Source organism: Globicephala melas, chromosome 13 (genome assembly GCF_963455315.2).
Source record: "Globicephala melas chromosome 13, mGloMel1.2, whole genome shotgun sequence".
Lineage (NCBI taxonomy): Eukaryota > Metazoa > Chordata > Mammalia > Artiodactyla > Delphinidae > Globicephala > Globicephala melas.
The window spans coordinates 22,409,525-22,431,848 of record NC_083326.1 but is presented as its reverse complement, the minus strand read 5'-3'; the positions used below and the strand labels follow the sequence as shown (position 1 = coordinate 22,431,848).

At 40.8% G+C, this 22,324-nt stretch overlaps 1 protein-coding gene across 2 annotated transcripts in view; it reads right to left on the bottom strand.

Annotated features, from left to right (window-relative positions):
- The window catches only part of DOK6 (docking protein 6), a 430,409-nt gene that overhangs the window by 92,997 nt on the left and 315,088 nt on the right, over positions 1 to 22,324 (bottom strand). For both annotated transcript variants that reach the window (XM_030868146.2, XM_060310052.1), the window contains exon 6: positions 12,655 to 12,793. In XM_030868146.2, the coding sequence (XP_030724006.1) occupies positions 12,655 to 12,793 (139 nt within the window). The remainder of the gene's footprint in view (positions 1 to 12,654; positions 12,794 to 22,324) is intronic.

Sequence of the window (22,324 nt, the reverse complement as noted above, 5' to 3'; positions counted from 1 at the left end):
ATAAAAAGCAAATTAAAAAAGAAGTTTCTTTTGTATTATTTGTGTTTGTTTTCGTGTGTGTGTTTGTGTTGTGTGTGTATGTGTGTAGAGATCCACGGAAATCCAAAATTAAATTATTTCAGGTCTCGTTGAAGATGAAATCGGCCTCCACTCACCCTCAGGGGGCTAAGCCATGCTGGCACATTTGCAATGTGCTTTCTGATGAATGGCTGTTCACCAAGACAACGAAAACTTTCCTCGATAATGCTGCACGTGCAAGGCAGAGCACCTATAAATGCTTTTGGCAATAGAATTCGAAGAACTTGGAGGGTTCTAAGAACATGAGCTTTATGAAATGGAAACAAATTCTAGACGTGCCATTTGTTTAACTATCTAGCTTTAATAATTTCCTCAAATATTTGAATCTTAGTAATCTTGTGGGACTCGAGGGACATTGTTCCAGCTAATGATTAAGAACTCTCCAGACAATAGGGGCTTCTTAGACAATGGGTGAATTTCCAGGATGTCCGGCCCCCTTCCGAGAAGGAGGGGAGATAACAAAATGTAAAAAAGGTGTCTGTCAAAGACCAATCAGACAGCTGGGGAGAAGGAGGGAGATAACAAAATGTAAAAAAGGTGTCTGTCAAAGACCAATCAGGCAGCTGGGGACAAGTTCCCTCTCTGGTCCGAGCCTAAGCCGGGACCAATCAGCAGGAGAACACAACCAAATCTATAATTTACATACGGGGAAGTGGGAACCTATAAAACTGACATATTCGCGCCCAAAAGGGTTCCTTCTTCGACCTCCTGCGTGAGGACCAAGGAACCCCGGTGCACCGGCCTTCAATAAACCTCTTGCGTTTTGCATCGACTTCCGACTCTTGTTGTTTCCTGGGCGAGTCGAAACTCCTAGGAGACCGCGCAGGTCTAACATTTGGGGGCTCGTCCGGGATTCCACTCGCCCCGGACCACAAGAACATCGGGAGTTGGAGGTAACAGGTAAGCTCGAGCTTGATTGTCTGTTTGTCCCTTGTTCTTTGTGGGCCATTATCGGAGGAAAGCCGTAAGAATCGGCTTATTATGGAATCTGTATCGGACCTCTGGCTAGGCAGACGTGCTAATAGCCGGTGTCCATGAGCCCTAGGGGACGCCCTAGTGGCTCATCTGGAAGGAGAGGCAAACTCTGTCTCCCCTTCACTCGGTTTTGGCAGTTCCCTTGGTGATAACTGCCATCTGAAGAAGTTTCGGTTTTGAAGCGAGCTCGCGGTGGCCCATACGTATATGTGTTTCGTGGAGTTTTAACTGTTTCTGTATTGTGGTCTATTCTTCTTCTCTGACGACAATGGGACAAACTATGACGACTCCTCTTTCCCTTACCCTAAGCTATTGGACCGAAGTTCGGGCCAGAGCCCATAATTTTTCGGTAGAGGTAAAGAAAGGAAAGTGGCAGACTTTGTGTGCCTCTGAATGGCCAACATTTCAGATAGGATGGCCCCCCGAAGGATCCTTTTTATTAGACAAGATTAAGCTGCTGAAGTCTAAGATATTTAATATAGATCCCCACGGACATCCAGACCAAGTACCATATGTCTTGGTCTGGGAAGATTTAATTCTCTCCCCACCTCCGTGGGTCCGGCCCTTTGTTTCCTCAACAGGTATGTCCGCGCATACATCAGCAGCGTCGGAGATATTAGCCTTAAAGAAAAACCCCAACATGGAGAAGCTACCCGACGCCCCGGATCTACCGAAGGCGATTTATCCTGACCCGCAGTCCGATTTGCTGCTTTTGGATTCCCCACCCCCTTATCCTCCGGCCCCGAATCCCCTACCACCTAGAGGACCCCCAGCTCCACTGCCCTCGGCACCAAGGGAACCATCCATGATGGAAGAAGAAAGGGGTCCCTCAGTGGGCACTAGGAGCCGGAGGGCTATCTCCCCGGACTCCACTGCCCTACCTCTTAGAGAATATGGCCCCCCCGATGGCCAAGGGAATAGACCTCTCCAATATTGGCCCTTTTCCTCTGCAGATCTTTATAATTGGAAAATGCATAACCCAACTTTTTCCGAAAATCCACAGGCCCTTACCGCTTTAATAGAATCTCTTGTTTTCTCCCACCAGCCCACATGGGATGATTGTCAGCAGCTGCTCCAGACTCTCCTAACGACTGAGGAGAGGCAACGGGTTCTTTTAGAAGCCAGAAAAAATGTATTAGGCGCCAATGGGCAACCTACCCAGCTGCCTAACGAGATTGATGCTGGTTTCCCACTCGTCAGGCCAAACTGGGATTTCAATGCCCCGGAAGGTAGGGAGCGCCTGAAAATGTATCGCCAGGCTCTGGTGGCGGGTCTCCATGGAGCGGCCAGACGGCCCACTAATTTGGCTAAGGTAAGGGAAGTAACTCAGGGGCCCCAGGAATCGCCAACTGTGTTCCTGGAACGTTTAATGGAAGCCTTTAGACGCTTTACCCCTTATGATCCAACTTCGGAGGGACAGGGCTACTATAGCAATGGCTTTCATAGATCAAGCGGCCCCTGATATTAAGAAGAAATTACAGAGGCTAGATGGCTTGCAGGGATTTTCGCTTCAGGAGTTAGTAAAAGAGGCAGATAAAGTATATAACAAAAGAGAAACAGAGGAAGAGAAGAAAGAAAGCAGAAAGAGCAGGAAGCCCATGAAATAAGACGGGATAAGAGACAGGAGAGGAATTTAAGTAAGATACTGGCCACTGTGGTTGGAGGAAGAAATATAGGGGATAGAAATAGGCAGGAAGGGCGAACGGCAGACAGAAGGCGGCCATTAGACAAGGACCAATGTGCCTACTGTAAAGAAAAAGGACATTGGGCGAGAGAATGCCCTAAGAAAAAGAATGGAGGAAGGCCAACCAAAAACAAAATCTTAACATTGAAAGAAGACTAGGAAAGTCAGGGCTCGAACCCTCTCCCCGAGCCCCGGGTAACTCTTAAAGTGGAGGGGGAACCTGTTCAATTTTTGGTAGATACCGGAGCCCAGCACTCCGTCCTTCTCCACTCAAAAGGTCCTATCTCAGCTAAAAGGTCATGGGTACAAGGAGCCACTGGGAATAAACAATATTCATGGACCACACGAAGGACAGTAGATCTTGGGATTGGACGAGTAACCCATTCATTTTTGATTATTCCGGAATGCCCCTATCCTTTGCTGGGAAGAGATTTACTCTCCAAAGTAGGGGCTCAAATCCACTTTCAGCCAGAAGGTCCCACCATAACTGATAATAAGGGAAGGTTACTTCAAATATTGACTATGAAATTAGAAGATGAATATAAATTATACGAGCAGCCTTCATCCTCACGAGTTAATGTTACTGATTGGGTAACTCGGTTCCCTCAAGCCTGGGCAGAAACTGCCGGAATGGGGATGGCCAAAAATCGGCCCCCGGTGCTAGTGGAACTCAAGGCAACTGCCACCCCAATAACGGTCCGTCAATACCCCATGAGTAGAGAAGCCAAAGACGGTATCCGTCCCCATATACAGAGGCTACTAGACTTGGGCATCTTAATAAGATGTCAATCAGCATGGAACACCCCTCTCCTGCCGGTAAAGAAACCAGGAACAAATGATTATCGGCCGGTGCAGGATCTATGAGAGGTAAACAAACGGGTGGCAGACTTCCACCCCACAGTTCCAAACCCTTACAACCTCCTGAGCACTCTTCCACCTCAACATATGTGGTATACTGTTTTGGACCTTAAAGATGCTTTTTTCTGTTTAAGACTCTCTCCCCTGAGCCAACCCTACTTTGCCTTCGAATGGAAAGATCCAACATCGGGAATGTCTGGTCAGCTGACATGGACACGGCTACCTCAGGGATTTAAGAACTCCCCGACCATCTTTGATGAAGCCCTCCATCAGGATTTGGCATTGTATAGAGAATCAAATCCCCATGTAACATTACTCCAATACGTTGATGATATTTTATTAGCTGCTGAGACCCAAGAAGATTGTATCAAGGGTACTGAAAAACTGTTAACGGAACTTGGAACCCTGGGATATAGAGCCTCAGCCAAGAAAGCACAAATATGCCAACAACAGGTCAGTTACCTGGGGTATCTATTAAAAGGGGGGCAAAGATGGCTCACGGAGAGCAGAAAGGATACGGTGGCCCAAATTCCGGCTCCCAAAAACGCCAGGCAGGTTAGAGAATTTTTGGGGACGGCCGGATTCTGTAGACTATGGATTCCAGGGTTTGCTGAGCTGGCAGCCCCATTGTACCCCCTAACCAAAAACAGCACTCCTTTCGTTTGGGGCGATAAGGAACAACGGGCTTTTGACCAAATCAAACGAGCTTTACTTTCAGCTCCAGCCCTAGGACTGCCAGATTTAACCAAACCTTTTCATTTATATGTGGCCGAAAATAAGGGCATTGCAAAAGGAGTATTGACTCAGAAATTGGGTCCCTGGAATCGCCCAGTTGCTTATTTGTCAAAAAAATTGGACCCTGTGGCATCAGGATGGCCCACCTGTTTAAAGATAATCGCTGCAGTGGCCGTTCTAGTCAAAGATGCTGACAAACTAACTTTAGGACAAAATCTAACGATAACAGCTCCTCATGCCCTGGAAAATGTAGTCCGTCAACCACCGGATAGGTGGCTAACTAATGCCAGGATGACTCATTACCAAACCCTGTTGCTAAACTCAGATCGCATCAAGTTTGCTCCAGCCACAGGACTCAATCCAGCCACCTTGCTACCTGATCCTGACTTGGAAGGCTCCACCATCATACATGATTGTCAGGAAGTACTAGCCGCAGCACACGGCAGTAGGCCAGATCTGATGGACCTGCCCCTCCCTGATGCTGATTTCACCTGGTTCACGGATGGGAGCAGTTTCCTGGAGGAAGGTAAGCATCGAACTGGGGCAGCCATAGTAGACGGAAAACAAGTCATATGGGCAGCGGCGCTACCACAAGGGACCTCAGCCCAACGAGCTGAATTAATTGCCCTGACGAGGGCATTAGAGATGGCAGAGAATAAAAAAGTAAACATCTACACAGACAGTAGATATGCGTTTGCTACCGCTCATATCCACGGTGCCATTTACCAACAGAGAGGGCTACTAACTTCAGGTGGCAAAGAAATTAAAAACAAAGACGAAATCGTGGCTTTGTTGACTGCACTCATGCTTCCTACTAAAGTCAGTATCATCCACTGCCCTGGACATCAAAAAGGAAATACCCCAATAATTAGGGGAAATAATATGGCTGACCAAGTGGCCCGAGAAATAGCATCGGGAGAAGTCATTTTAGGACGGTCAGATAAAGTTCCTGAAAAACCAGGCCGCGATGAAGAAATCATCCCGGCCACAACAAAAGGAACTTTGTCCCCTCAGCAAGCAGAATCCATGTTACAACAGATGCACAGATGGACACATTTGGGGACTAAAAAGATGGTAGCCTTGTTACAAAAAGCCGGGTACGAAACCCCTGGAATGACAAAATTAGCTGAACAAATTGTGCAGGAATGCGTCCCATGTCAACAGGTAAATGCTCACAAAGGGAAACTTGAAACTGGAAAGAGACTCAGGGGGGACCGCCCAGGAACTTACTGGGAAGTGGACTTTACCGAAGTGCGTCCTGGAAGGTACGGTAATAAATACCTTTTAGTTTTTGTAGACACTTTTTCAGGATGGATAGAGGCTTTCCCAACAAAGAAAGAAACAGCTGCTGTAGTAGCCAAGAAGATTTTAGAAGAAATTTTTCCTCGATTTGGAGCATCAAAGGTAATAGGGTCTGATAATGGTCCAGCCTTCGTCGCCCAGGTAAGTCAGGATGTGGCCAGATATTTGGGGACTGATTGGAAATTACATTGTGCCTATAGACCCCAAAGTTTAGGTCAGGTAGAAAGAATGAATAGGACTCTAAAAGAGACCCTAACTAAATTGTCCTTGGAGACTGGCGGTACCGATTGGACGGTGCTCCTTCCTTTGGCCCTATTCCGGGTTAGAAATACACCTTCCCGATACCATCTTACTCCTTTTGAAATATTATATGGTGCCCCGCCTCCCCTCCTCACTTTAGGAAAAGAAATAAAACCTGATTGTCAAAATAACACTGACTTATATGCTAGGCTACTGGGACTCCAATTGGTCCAGAAAGAAATATGGTCCCAACTCGCCAAGGCCTACCAACCGGGAACACCGGGAGAAACTCATCCTTTCCAAGTCGGAGACTCCGTATACGTCCGTCGGCATCGAACCCAGACGTTGGAACCTCGATGGAAAGGACCATACACCGTCCTCCTCACCACCCCAATGGCCATAAAAGTGGACGGCATCGCTGCCTGGATCCATGCTTCACATGTGAAGGCTGCACCAGCGACGGCATCATCAGGATGGCGGGCCCAAAGAACCGACAACCCGCTCAAACTCAAGCTTCTACGAACCTAAGACTTATAATTTTGGTTTTACTGCCTTTACTGACTGTAAGTGATTTTAGCCCTCACCTCCCCCAACGTTTAAATTGGCAGGTAATTTCTCAGACTGGAGATGTAACCTGGTCCATTAGTCATACTGCACCCCCCTGGACCTGGTGGCCAGATCTTTTTCCTGATGTTTGTAAATTGGCTATAGGAGTACCTTATTGGGATACAGAAGATTCTCATGATATGAACACTGCCCCTTCCAAAGTTTCGTAAACTGATTGGTTTGGGCCGGGTTGCAAAAATGCAGGCAAAAGAATGATGCTTGGTATCCTCACTTTCTACGTATGCCCCGGGTTCCACCGCCCTTGATCTCTGAATTATAAATGTGGTGGAACTGAAAACTTTTATTGCAAAAGCTGGGGATGTGAAACTACCGGGGATACTAATTGGAAACCCACCTCAACTTGGGATTTTATTACTGTAACGGCTAATTATTCTCATAATGAGGATACCGGACACCGGAGTAAATGTTCAGGATGGTGTCATCCCCTTAAAATTTCCTTTAGTAATCCCGGAAAAAGAGATAAAAAATGGATAAATGGTCATTCTTGGGGCGTTAGATTTTACATGAGGGGATATGATTTAGGAATATTAATGACCCTTAAGCTAAAGATTGAGACTCCTGCTCCTATATCAATAGGCCCAAATCCCATACTTGGCCCCCCTTTGCTTCCCCCGGCCCCTTCAACTACATCAACAAAGAATGAGGCTAATGAAACCTCTGGATCCAAAGAACCCACAGTTAAGCCTGGGACTCCTCAGGATAGGATGCTTTCTTTGGTGCAGGCAGCCTTTACGGTTCTCAATGCTACAAACCCAGAGGCTACAAAATCATGTTGGCTTTGCTATGCTGCCCTCCCCCTTATTATGATGCTATAGGATATAGCTCCAACTATACTAATTCTACCTCCTCAGACCAATGTCGATGGAAGCAAGAAGGGAACAGTAAATTAACCCTGTCCTCGGTTTTTGGAAATGGTACTTGTATAGGAACACCTCCCCAGTCCCATAGACACCTTTGTCATGATTTTAGCCTCCCTTCAGGCTCAGGATATCTTGTACCTCCTCAAGATGGATGGTGGACATGTAACATGGGGCTCACCCCTTATGTCTCTTTAGAGGTTCTTAATACTTCAGCTGACTTTTGTGTGTTAGTGCAATTAGTCCCTAGACTTATCTACCATTCAGACTCATCCTTTTTAGATGAATATGTAGGAAAAACAAAAAACAAAAGAGAACCTGTAACCCTCACATTGGCTGTCCTTCTAGGACTAGGAATATCTGCCGGGATAGGAACAGGAACCACAGCCCTCATACAACAACCCCAGTATTATGCAAGTTTAAGACAGGCTGTAGACATCGACCTTCGAGCATTAGAAAGTTCCATAACTCAACTAAAGGAATCACTCACCTCACTTTCAGAAATGGTGTTGCAGTCTAGATTTGCTGTTTCTTAAGGAAGGGGGATTATGCGCCGCTCTAAAAGAAGAATGTTGCTTTTATATTGATCATTCAGGAACCATTACCAAAACCATGGATAAACTAAGGGAACGCTTAGATAAAAGGCAAAGGGAGAGAGAGAACGAAAAAGGATGGTTTCAATCATGGTTTGATAAGTCCCCCTGGTTTACCACCTTAATCTCTACTCTGTTGTGACCTCTTACTGTTTTATTGTTGATTTTAACTTTTGGACCATGTGTTCTAAATCGCTTGATAGCATTTATTAGAGAACGTATCAGTACTGTACAAGTTCTAATGTTAAGACAACAGTACCAAAGTTTACGAACAGAAGGTTGAGATTCCATGATTGGAATCAATAGTCACAAGAAAAAGGGGGGAATGTGGGACTCGAGGGACATTGTTCCAGCTAATGATTAAGAACTCTCCAGACAATAGGGGCTTCTTAGACAATGGGTGAATTTCCAGGATGTCCGGCCCCCTTCCGAGAAGGAGGGGAGATAACAAAATGTAAAAAAGGTGTCTGTCAAAGACCAATCAGACAGCTGGGGAGAAGGAGGGAGATAACAAAATGTAAAAAAGGTGTCTGTCAAAGACCAATCAGGCAGCTGGGGACAAGTTCCCTCTCTGGTCCGAGCCTAAGCCGGGACCAATCAGCAGGAGAACACAACCAAATCTATAATTTACATACGGGGAAGTGGGAACCTATAAAACTGACATATTCGTGCCCAAAAGGGTTCCTTCTTCGACCTCCTGCGTGAGGACCAAGGAACCCCGGTGCACCGGCCTTCAATAAACCTCTTGCGTTTTGCATCGACTTCCGACTCTTGTTGTTTCCTGGGCGAGTCGAAACTCCTAGGAGACCGCGCAGGTCTAACAATCTCAGAGTTCCAGTTTAAAATTTATTATCGTGGCTTAATTCTCCCATGTACTCCCTTACAAAATTCTCTTTTAAAATAAGGCTAGTTTTGAGTTAGTAAGTAAAGAAAATATAGGAGTACTTAAGATCACTCTCTGTTACTATCATGATCATTTTCCCTTTCTTATCTGGACTTAAGAGTGAGAAGCTGAAGCTTTACATCTGAATGGAAAAAGGAAGAGTGTCTTCTTGTACTGAAGAAATCATTCTCCATGGAGCTTTGACTGAGGACCTTCCAATAAGTTGATTATCCAAGAAATCAATCAGGCTCTACTGTCATGACAACATAAACAAGACCAACTGGTGTTTTTAGTATAGTTGAATCAAAATTTTGTAATGGCATTTCTTAACCATCTGATTTAATTAGTTACATTAATAAAGCATGGAAAACTTGAGATTTCAAGGAGTAAAAGGAAAAAGATAAGCTTACTCAAAATTACAAAATTTTGATCCCACAAAATTCTGGGCCACTTGAGAGAAGGAACATTGTTGTCCTTTTCTTGTTTTCCCTACCACCCCGCAGCGTTTTGAGCACGGAGTAATAAATGTATTATTTACAAACCTGTGAATGGAGTTAATAAATGGCCAACTTATCCTTTAAAACTTCTTAATGGAGTCAGTTAATATTCATTCATTCTTTCATCATCTTTCTCAGTGAAGGAAATGTAAGCACACACCTCTAACAGCCTTACCGATATAGCGATTCTTTTTATCCAGTTCTCCACAGTGCAAGTGAACTGCTTTATGCACAATGCTTTTCTAGGTATCAGATTCTTCAAACAAGAATAGAAACATTGCCTAACTCAGATTATAGAGATATATCAAAATATGTTTATTCATGTGTTCCCTAGGAAGGATGGTGATAAATGGGGCAAAACAAAGTTTTACATGCATATAATGCTGAAAGATATATTGAATTCTTTCTCTTATAGTTAAGAAACGGTTGTTGAGACATTATTTCTCATTCAAGTTTATCTATAAAGCCAGTAACACTCTGAAATCATCTCTTTTTTAAAGGATGAAAGTAAATACTTCAGTTGCCTGAACGACGATGTTTGGGGGAATTCACTGCTTGTATAGCTTCTTGGTAATCTTGTAAAATCTTTTTAATAACATTAAAAATGTATAAACATTTTCTATCTGATCAATATTTATCTTCCACGGCTTGGTTTTAAAACTGGAAAGCCAATGAGCAGTGTTATCTTCTTATTTTGCAGTGAATACATAATAAACAAAATGCAACATTTTTATATCTTAGGTAGGTTTTCCGGTACTTTTCCAACTCGCAAGTTACACTATTGCCTATTTTATGGCACAAACCTTTGTTTTATTTTGTATAAATCAATTAAGAGTTAGATAGAGGGTATTTAAATTCTATTCCATACTTTTTGGAATTTCTTTTTTAAAAAGAGATTTGTGCATGTAGAGGAGGTCTCTTAAAAGAAAAAGAAAAGGTATCTGGGAGACCTGGAAATCTTTGCTTACAGCCCTAGAATTTGGGGAATTGGGGCAGTTCTCAAGTTGTGGTAGCATGCCCTTGGAAAAGCATCATTAGTTCAACTTATTCTACAGAATGTACTACCTATGGAGTAATTTAATTAGTATCAATATTATCCTTCAGAGAAAAGCATAGCTTTGCAATCACTGTTGAAATTAAACCAAAGACTCCATTTACATGTATGCACCAAGCTGATGGAGCCTCTGATTTTGTGATTTTCAGAAACATTTGGTTTCTTTGTTAAGCCATACTGAGCCTGCTATTTAAACACCTGCGCCCTTTCCCTTCCATCTCCGAGCACCCAGATCCACGGTGTACCCAAATCCTGGCTTTCCACTGCCTGAGATCTTAGTAGGTGGACCTACCATCTCTAACTCCTTCACAGCAATTGCTTCACTCCACTCCCTGGACATGCTTCTTAGTGGCACAGGATAAGATAAACATACAACCACATCAAAAGCAAATGTAAATTGAATTTTGTTTTGCAAATGTTTTGGCACAAGATTGTTAGACACACTTGTAAAGGATTGGAAGACATTACGTAGCTATAGTTGGGAATAAAAATTTAGTGTCTTCACAAACATTGCAAGTCTTATCATTATTCAACATCACCATCATAATAATGAAACTTTCATAGTACTTTCTGAGTGCCAGGTCTGTTCTTAGCACTTTATATATGTTAATGCACAGATACCTCATTGCAGCCAAATAAGTAGAACTCTTGTATCACCATTTTACAGACAGAGGAAAATGAGACATTTAGAAGTTAAATAACTTGTTCAAGATTATACAGACAGTGCGTGGTAGAACGGGGATGGGAACCCAGTACACTGAGTGCTCTCCTTACGGCAGACAATCACAGTTGCGTGAAAGAGCTCTTGAAATTCCCTTTATGAAATACAATTTAAATGACTCACTTATGAGCACTTTGCCCGTTCAGAACAACTAGAAGTAAAGAACTACCGCTGTTGACTAACAGCAAGTGACATCACAGTTGTTCATTTTGGCTGAAAATTAACATCAGCAGATTGTAAATATGGGCTGATAATGAATGTTCAAGATTCTGAAATAATTTGAAGTTTGGTAGTTACATTTTTTTTCACCCGATTTAAGCCACTAGAAAAATGTCATATTAATTAGATAATTGTTACAATAATTTAAATTTAACCCAAATCTTTCTAGAAGACGAAATCATACCAACCTCCTACTGATGCTTCATCAATTAACCCCATAGTCTCATGTTAATAATCCTATTAACGTTCAAGTTACTCTTTCACCCCCACTGAAGGCCAGATGTAAGCCTGATTCGCACTTGCTGCCCTTAAGTATTAGGAGGGCTTTTTAAACCATACCCTAGATAGAGAAAAATGTGTATGTAGTATTGACAAAATCTGAAATGTATTAAAAATAATGTAAAATCATTTGCTAGACTATTTTTTCTTCTTACATTTAAAAGATAATTTTATACTTCAAAATATTATGTATTTGAGAATTTTAAAAGTCAAAACTAAAATAATACTAGATAGAAAGCCCCATAGTCTTAAAATGGAATAGAATTATGAAAGTTTTTCTGGGTAGTGACCCACCTATTTCCCAAAGCTCCACTTGTCCTCTCATAGATGGAATCTAATGCATCCCTATAAATTCTGAAGAAAGAGAATATTGACCTATTAAAATTACAGCCGATAATAATTCCATTGTTTGCTTTTCAAAGAAGTTAGTAGTAAAGCTTATAATTTTTTTTAGCTACTTGTAAAATTTGCTATTTCAGATTCTTTATTAAATTATTTCTTAGCTTGACCCTGAAACTATAGCATAGTTCCATGACAGGATAACAGATAGCTGGTAAACAGTATAAGCTCCTTTTGCAAACATTTTAGTATCGACTCTGAAACACGGACAGAAAGAGCTGGAAGTTTCAGAGAATCTAGGATAAATACAAAGACAAAAAGAAAAGTGTAATCCTTTCTGGTAGAAACCTATTTTCCTCATTATTTTGGGTCCACATTTGCATCTCTGATTGTCCAACTACATGTGGAGAGATGCAGAGAGCACTGCTTCTTGTTTCACTCTCTGTGCACTCCACTCCTCTCTGGGTAACTGTGGTAACAGGTCATAGGTACATACACGAAGTGCATGGCTAGCGGCCACAAATAGCTTCTTTCGTCATATGCTGAAGAGGATATTAGAAAGATGAGGTTCAGTAACTGGGACAAGCTCTCGGGGCTGGGATGGGGTTGGACGCTGGGGCGCTGTCATGAAAGGACCCACATACACACGATGTGCATCAGACCTCAGTGACATTCATTTCCAAGCTGTTAGGTTACCAAGGAAGGAGCCTTACCCGGGCCTTCTGCTCCATTTCTAGCATTAATCTTTCATGTTGCTCAGCTATGGCCAGTGTCGCAGAATGGACCTTCTGATAGATCATTTCTCCTTCCCTTGTTTGAAAAGTGAATAGTCCTTCTCCTGTGTCACACATTCTGTGAGGATAGAGATAGGGAAAGAGATGGGTCTTCATGTGTTCAAGTGCGTGACAGTTCTCCATGTAAAAGATGCCCTCACCCTGTCATCCCCTCCACCTTGATTTTCATAGGAGCAAGTGAACCAGATTCATCCTTGACCAAACCAACCAAGGAACAAACCAACCAACGCATCTTTAAAAGGTGCATGAGAATGAAACTAAGGGTGGAAATCCATGCACATTTGGATTTTTAAAGATGAAGTGTTCACAACAGTGTGAAGAAACAGACAAAAATGCTGTCAGTTATTACAGTGCATGTCTTACCAATATTTAAAGAATCAAAGCAAATAGTTGTTTTCTTTAACAGCCTTCACTCTGATATCATAGCATTGTCTCCTATGACTCGATAGCTCTTGAAACGTTAAGAACTTAAGAAAAAATCTGCAATTTTATACTCATGTAGTAGGAACCAAGGAGAAGATTTTTTTAGTTTAAGGATTTGCATACATAGTTTGAAGCTTTTACTTAAACTGAGGAATCCTTACGTAAATCTCAGTATAGCCTAAGAAATAACATGGCAGAGAGGAGACTCCGTTTGGATGTGAGAGTATTTGTCTGAACTTGGCCCTGCCACTTACCAGCAGTGTGACCTGAAGCAAGCTAACTTGCCTGTACCCCCTTCGCACAATCTCTAACAGGAAAAATAACAGTACCCAGCTCATCAGATCCTTACGACAGTGGAGAGACTTGATACAATATTTATAGTGTTCCTTAGCAGATATTAAGTGCTCAAAAATGTTAGTTATCATTCTTTTCATCATAGAGAAAGTATGGCACTAATCTCAATATCCACCATAGAGAAGTGCTTGGCTTCAATATAATATTTTTATCTGATGGACTATTATACAACTGTTACTATGTCATTTCTGAGAGCATATAACATGAAAACATTTTTTTGGCCATGCCACAGGGCTTGCAGGATCTCAGTTCCCTGACCAGAGACTGAACCTGGACCACGGCAGTGAAAGCCTGGAATTCTCACCACTAGGCCACCAGGGAACTCCCTAAATTTCCTATAATGTAAATTCAAGAGGAAAAGAAAATCAGAATACAAATTCCTTTTCAATTATTTAACTATAATTACCTTTTAAAACATAGTCTTTTTTATTGGATTAAAGCCACTGACAATTTTTTATTGGACTAAAGCCACTGACAATTTCTCAGGCAACAGGATTATGGTTAAATTTTATTAATAAAGACATTCTAAAATAAAACATATTTTAAATTAATATTTTAAACCAGCTTTTAAAAATAATTGGAGGCCTTCAGAAAGACCCGCTGAATATCAACATGATGTTCCCAATCGGAAACTGGACCTTAACTGGACTGCTGTGTTGTTGTTTTCAGGCTACACCAAAAGATTTGCACAAAGGCCAACCTCATGAGGCCAACCTCTGTCTTCCAGCACCAAAAAGATTTTAGATTCTACCTTATGATTCTCCAAGGAGTTTTAGTAGAAAAAGAAGTGTCTCAAGAGGCTTCAGAAATTATAGAGGCTGTGACTGCCATCCCTCAGGGCTCCATAGAGCCAGCACTTAACTTCTGTGAAAGAGATCTTAATAAAATTCACAAAGCGTGAAATGGAAAGTCTGAGAGAAAAATGAAGAGTTTTCACAAAGTGAAACAAATGAGCTTTCTTTGTTGATTCAGAGGGGTAAAAAACTCCAACAGCGGGAGCAGGCAAATCATTGATGAGTGGTGAGCCCATCTTGTTTTAGGTTAAGTTTTGTTCATTGTTATCGGAAAAACACTCCTTATGAGCCTTCGGAAATGAGATAACGAAGACACAAATTGTTATTCCATACTCAGTCACTGAGTTGCAAAGGTCTAACACTTAGCACTTCCTGGGACTTAACTCTGCCCAGTGAAGGAGTCTGAAAGCTTACAGAAGGGTTTTATTTCCAGCCTCTGAAATAAAAACTACTGTAAACTTCGTCCATCGATCAAGAAACCAGGAATTAGAACATGCCAGCATAAAAAGCAAAGAACTTTTAGGTAGAAGGGGCTCTTTTTTAAACAATAGGTACCTAAAGCCAAGCTGAAATCAAACTTCTTCAGTATAACTGGCTCAGATTTATGACTTCTGTCAGCAGTGTTGGAAGAAACAGTTTAGGTTTTTCCCAGTTATTGTTTAAAACATGTTCTCTCAGGAGTGGTAAGGAACAGATATCGAGATTTTTCTTATACGTCTAAAGAGTTTTGTGGTAGCGAGCCAGTACTAGAGAGGACAATGGGAGGAGGCATGGAATCGTTCTGACAGCTATTGCCTCGCCCCTCGATCTGGTCCCCAGACCAGCAGCACCTGCACCTCTGGGAGCTGTCCAGAGTGCTGAAGCAGAATCTGCGTTTGACAATATGATTTGTAGGCACATTGTAATTTGAGAAGTACTGGGCTATAGAACTCTTTCCACAGGTCACCATTTCATTCAAGGGAGTGGGAGATGATGCTTGGGACCCATAGGAGGACAAATTAGAAGCCATATTTGTGCAGCTTAAGACTGTGACATAACAAACTGAAGGTTAGAAAGGAAGAAATGTGACGAAAAGGACAAAAACACCTCTAGAAGAATCCTTTCCTTCATTTGGAGAGAGCTAAGATAGAGGTGCTAGTTACATTTGAATATCCTAACCCCTCACCACTAACATGCACATTCCTCAACTGCATTGACTTGAAGAATAAGTGAAAATATGGACAATGTATGTTTGTCCTGACTCCAAACTAGAATTTTATCGAAATGTATAGACAATTACAAATGATATCTCTCTTCATACTTAACATGGTATTTGCACAAAATTAATACTTCTTCTTATCTAAAATAAAATGTTAAAGAGTAGAATCTCTAAGGTCCCTTTCAGCTTTAAGGAATAATCTGGGGCTTCATAAAAATTCTAAGAAGTAGGACTGACACATTTATTTCCAGGTTTTTTTTTTTTTTCTTTTCTGACATTGTGATATAAGGGACATTATAATAGCATAGACTATAATAGTACAGTCAAAAGACTAAGGGTACAAATTTCAACAATCATGTTATGGCCTGTCATATTCATTTATCACATACTTATCTAGTACTATAAAGCCAGGCTCTGTCTTGGGCCTGGGGATAAAAAGGAGGGAACAATATACATGGCTCATTGCCTCTGAGGCTTTTTAAATGGTGGGGAAGATAAGCATTGTTCAGAAAATGACTCACTCACTGTGGTAAATGCTAGCAGGAAGAAGTACACGGCCAAGAGGAAGGCCATGGAAAGTTACTTCACCTATTTACTCCTCACGTACAAAATGGGGGTGACAAGACCTTGTCACAAGATTGTTTTTATTTTTCTTTTAATCAAATGAAGTAAAGTATGTGACAGTGGGCAGGAAAGGATTAATTTAGCAGGCCTGTGTTGCTCAAACTCTGCACATCTCGAAGAAAAGTCTGTTTGGGGGATGGTCCCTTGGAGGGTTTCTGGAATGCAACCCTGGAGCCTTTGTTATATTCAGTCTGATAAGAGTGTCTCTTGTGCCTGAGGCCTTGAGCCATGCTGTATCGGTCTGACCAGGTAAGTTTATCCTAACAAGGTGGTTCACCATGAATGCCTCTTTTGCTCTGGTGGTGGCTAGGGTCTGAGTGACTGAGGTTGTTCCTGGACCCTGAGGACACTGCATGCCCACCTAGCTGACCCTCAACCAAAACCTCAGACACCAAGGCTCGTGGGGGGCTTCCTGGGTTCACAACACCCTACACGCTTACTGTCATGTATCATTGCTGTCCCCGTGTGACTGCACGGGAGGGTGTCTGGAGGCTCGTGCCTGGTCCTTCCTTGTCTGCATCCTTGTGTCTTTTCTCTTCGCTGATTGTAACATGTACCTTTCACTCTAGTAAACCGAAACTGTGTGCATAATAGTTTTTTTCTGAACCTTGCGAGTCTTTCTAGGGAATCATTGAGCCTGAGGATGGTCCTGGAGACTCCGCCACCCAAGACAGCCAGCAGGTGGTAGGTTGTTAATATATTTTGATATAATAAGAATATTAAAAATCCTAGTCTTTTCCTTAAATGGCTCCTTTTCAAATTCCATTCCTCTAGGGATTTAAGAGGGCATGCTTTCTTTCTTTATCCCACCTCACCATTCCCTTCCAGAATCCCTTGAAATAACAGTACTGCCAGTCTCGTCTCTACTGTGTTCTAACAAGTAAGAAATAACTAGAGTTCCCTGTGAATGTCTGTATTCAGAGGAAACTAAACTCCATGGAGGCACTCCATTATGTATGGGTCTCAAAGTTCCCTTCAAGCGGAGAAATAATCCTAAAAGATGGTGCCACGGAGGCAACGTCACTTGAGGAAAAGCCCCTACCATGTAATCGCTAGACCACTGCCCCCCTTTTCTTGTCCGTACGTCTCAAACTTAGCGCTTTAGGAAGGACTGGCATCAGAATTCCAGCCTTTCTTCCAAATGGCAAGCAAAAGAAATTTACCAAGTGAGAAGTTAAGGAAACAGTTTAAGAAATGAAAATGGATACTTTAAAATAATTCTCTGGGGGTCTTTAGACATAATTTCGCTGCAGATGAATTTGTAAACCTCTGGCAATTTTGTCCGTCTTCACAGCGTATAATTTCACCCCTGCAGTGAGTTTTGCAGTTTTGTATGTATATTTAGTGACCAAATATTTATCCTCCACGCACATAGAAATTTTCAACTCTCAGCAATGGTGTAAAGCAGGAGCACTTTCCTGAAAGCCAGTGGTGTTTCTATTCATTATTTACAATTTAATGTTTAATTACAGAAAGTAATGAAATTCTTAAAAGCACAGCTCTTCTGCAGAGCAGTGAAACCCAATTAACAATTCTTTCCTGATAACAGTTTAATCTTTATTGTCATTTAACAATGCTAGCATTTTACTTTTTTTTAGCAGCTTTAAAAAGGCTGAAGTTTCTGTCTAAAGCTCTAGTGAGTCAGACGTTGATCCGTAGTAAAAAATTACAAGCAAAATGGACAAACAGACGAAAGCAACAGTAAAGCAAGTCCAGAAACAGACCCAGTTCATATGGGAGTTCAATATGTGGTGAAAGTGTTGTCTCAAATCTGTGAGGGAAAGCTGGACTAGTCAATAAACCGTGTTTGGACAACAGCCATCTGGAAAAATATTTGGATCCATGTTTCTACCTCCCCTGATATAAACTCCAGAGAAAGCAAAAACAAAACCAAAAAAGTACCAGAAGTAGGAAAGAATTCCTATATAAACTCAGAAAATGGAGGGGGTTTCAAGCTACGATCCAAGGCAAAATGTGACAAAAGATTGATAAATCTGCCTGTGAACAATGAACAAAATAAGTAAGAAATCATAAGATAGCAAATGGCAAATTCAAAACTAGGAAAAATATTTGAAACTCACAACACTGATAACTTCTGATACCTGTAAGTTAGGTATAATATCAGTACTTTTTTTCATTGGGTTGTTTGATCATTAAATGGATTAATATATGTAAATATTAAAACAGTGTCTGTAACTTATTAATATGAAATAGTATTTCTGTTATTATTACTACTACCCAAATAGTTAGATACCTAAAACATAGTGCTAAGCTAGTAAAAAACAAGGAGAATATAATGTATATAGTGTGCTAACAGTTTTGTAAAAAAGTATGTGGGGAAGAATTTATATACATCTTTGCTTATATGTACATTAAACTCCGGAGGAATGCACAAGAAACTAGTAACCGTGTTATTTGCTGGGGGGGAAGTGAACGTGACAGGTGGTCTATGAGTATGGGAGGGACACTTCTTGCTGATTCTTCTTTATGTAAACCATCAAATTAAATAAAGGAATGCTATGGATTTATTAATTGGACTTAATTAACTAAATTAAACCACATTAAAATTTAAAGTAAAGGTCTGAGGACCCTCACAGGGTTTTTGTGAAGATGTAGTGTTTATGATGTGCCCAGCTCTGTCTCTGTCCCTTAGCAAATAACAGGCTGCCCTCGGTATTCGCGGGGGACTGGCTCCAGGGCTCGATAGCAGAATCCAAGGACGCTCAAGCCCTTCGTATAAAGTGATGTAGTACACTTGGCCCTCAGGATCAGCGGTTCTGCATCTGCAGGTCAGCGCTCAGTTGGTTAAATCTGCAGATGTGGAACCCACGGATACTGAGTGCCGACTGTACACCTTTACTGTTAAACTTATACAACACTGTACTGATGATTTAAGGGCCTCCCTTCCAGTTTAAACACACACACACACACACACACACACACACAGTATATATATATTTATATACACATTTAATCTCTTTCCAGTGTACCACAGGCATCTGATCTGATTTTCAAGGGACCAGGATTATGGAGAGTTCTGGTTTGTAAAGCGTTGAAACAATACCCACAGCAATGAGGAGAATGATAACAGCTGGCTTTCGGGGAGCACCTACTAGTGCCAGGCATGGTGATAAATGCCGTGTGTGCATTACCTCACTGAGCTTCACAACACCCTACAAAGCTCTCACTGCTTCCGTTTTACAGAAAACACCATGCTAAGGAGGCTAACAGATTTGCCCAAGGTCATTAAAATTGATGTGGTCGAGCTGTGATCTGAACGTAGCCGTGTGATTTTGGAGCGTAAGCTCATCATCACTAAGCCCAGTTGCATTCATTCAAGATAAGAAGCAGAAAAGCACGCATAATTCTTTCATTATGAACATTTCTGTAATAGGGAAACAGAGCTAGGACAGGGTTCGGGATAAAATATTTTGAAAGCTCTCTCCTTCTTTGCTGCTGTTCCTTTTCTGTCAAATCAGGTTCCCAAGACATGTACCTCAATGGCATATGTGCACCCTTAAAATGCACATGAAGGTAAGTCAATCAAAATTGTTGAATTGGACTCAAACATGCCCTGGACTCCTAACTTCAAGTCAAGTCCTTCATAAGGAGGAAGATTTAGCAGGACATCTGCCATCCTCTCTGCCTCCTGACTGGACTATGTTCCTAAACACTTAATGCATATGGTGCCTGTTCTTGCTTATCTCACTGTTGGAACCTTAGGGCTACAATGCTGTCCCTCAAACAAGTTGAGAGACTCGATCCTACAAGGAGATCTTGATTTTAGTCCAGGCTCTCTGAAAATTAGCTTGAAATGCCATTTTGATCCTTTATAAAATTGAGTTTCAATGAAAGAATTGATATAAATGATCTCTAATGTACAAATTTCTTCCAAAATTCTACAATTCCTCCACCTGTGTACTCAGTGATGAGTACAAATTATAATCACATTAATTAAAATATCTCCATCTTTACACATATTTTCCAAATTTTCATATTGTTCTATTTTATTTACTTTTTCTTACTGCCAAATGTTCTCTTTTGGTTTTTCACCTCAATGAAAAAGCCAGTTGAGTCTCCCTGAAGCAGTCTGAAGTTCTGGTTTTACTAAATCCTTGAGAAAATATACATATAAGATGTTCTTCTCCTTACCTTCCTTCCTGCCTCAAAAATTGAGAATTGAAAAATCCACCAGGTGAAGATGTAAATAAACCATAGGACTTTAGTTGCTATTTAATTACCTCAAAGCATGATCATAAATTATTAACATTATCATTCTCATTATACTCTTACATTGTGTTTATGAAGGTTTAGTGGGAAAAAAAAGCATTTTAAAAGGGTTACAGCTAATTTTATATGCATCCAGTGGCTTTATTGTAAAAATATTGCATACTCCTTGAGGATTAGGAATTTTAACATCTGTAACCCCCAAGTGTCAACCACAAAAAGCACCCGACGCACTCCAAAAATGTTTGTTGACTGAAACGACTTGAAAATTAGCATTATGATGGCTTCCTGACAGGTAATGAAATTGTAGTTCTGGATAGCAAAAAAAAAAAAAAGCAAAATAAAATATCAAAGAAAGAAATTTTCTTTGAAGAATGACCCCATAGTGTTAACATTTTCTTCTGAAAGGAGTAGACCAAACAATCCAAAGGAAAACAGAGCTGATACGTTCTTATGTTCCCAGCTGATACACACTTGATCTGTCTTAATATTGTGTGAGGGAGGCTGTGTGTATATCATATGAAACAACCCAAACCTATTTTTGTAGGAAGAGCTAAAGACAAAACAAGTCAACCAAAAGTTTAAATTCTGTCATTTAGAAATTATATTCCCTTTTTAAAGTGAAGTTGCCAAGTTACGACTGGAAGATTTTTTAAATTATCAAGCAAGTTACTAATATTTAGACACTGAATTGCAAAAGAAGAGTTTTCCTTCTCTTACCATTTTGAGGGGAGCCTAAAAATGAAATAATTATATTCCCTTAGAGCAAAAGAGCATGTAATCAGGGTTTAAAATTACATTTTGTTCTCTTTTTGCTCTAAATATAGTTAATTAAGGTAATTTTTAAATTATTTGAAAGATACTTTTGTTGTCTCAAGTGACTACAGAGGAAAGTGTTTAAATTATAGCCAAAATAAAAAAAAATTAAGACTATACTTGATTTTATGATGGTTATATTGCCTTTTCTTCTTCGCTTATATTTATTCATTCATTGATTTTTTTGGACATCAGCCAGTAATGCGTCAGGCCCTGTGTTAGCTTCTAGACTATATTTAAAAAATAATTAAATAATAAACATTAACTCATGAATTGCATTTGCTCTCATTACCTGTCTATCTATCTACCCATCTTTCTATGTGTTTACTTTTTCATTTAAACACTCAGTAAATGAGTAGATGGCTATATGAAATACCTAACATAATTACACATTTTGAAGAATTGAACTGGTTATCCTTATTGTGTTAAAATTTTCTCTAGAGGTTTTAGGTTGACAGATCACTGACAGAGTATAACTTTTACTCTTTTACTGCCATTACCAAAACAAACCACCTGGTAAAATGGTACAAAACATATCATTCTAAGGTAGAATATTACATCCTTTGTAATACCAATCAGGGAGAATACTGATTGGTATTACAAAGGATGTGGGCATATGTGTCTACTACAGCTTTTTCATTTGTTTAGAAACAGAAATTAAAATTAATGCCATAGTAAAAAATGAATATACTTAAATTTAAAAAATTAAAGAATTTCAAATGCAATTACTTAGTTTTTTTTTTTATAATTTCAAATGTCATCATTCCAGGTTAGTAAATTTTAAACCTTAATTTTTAAACTTCACTTAAACTTTAAATTGTTTTCTTTAAAAGTATCTGAATTGAACATATAGTGAACAGACAATTTGAATCACCTTCAAAGTAGAACCCGCCTGCCAATGCAGGGGACACATGTTCGAGCCCTGGTCTGGGAAGATCCCACATGCCACAGAGCAACTAAGCCCATGTGCCACAACTACTGAGCCTGCACTCTAGAGCCCACGAGACACAGCTACTGAGACTGCATGCCACAACTACTGAAGCCTGCGTGCCTGGAACACATGCTCTGCAACAAGAGAAGCCACCACAATGAGAAGCTCGCGTACTACAAAGAAGAGTAGCCCCCACTCGCCGCAACTAGAGAAAGCCTGCGT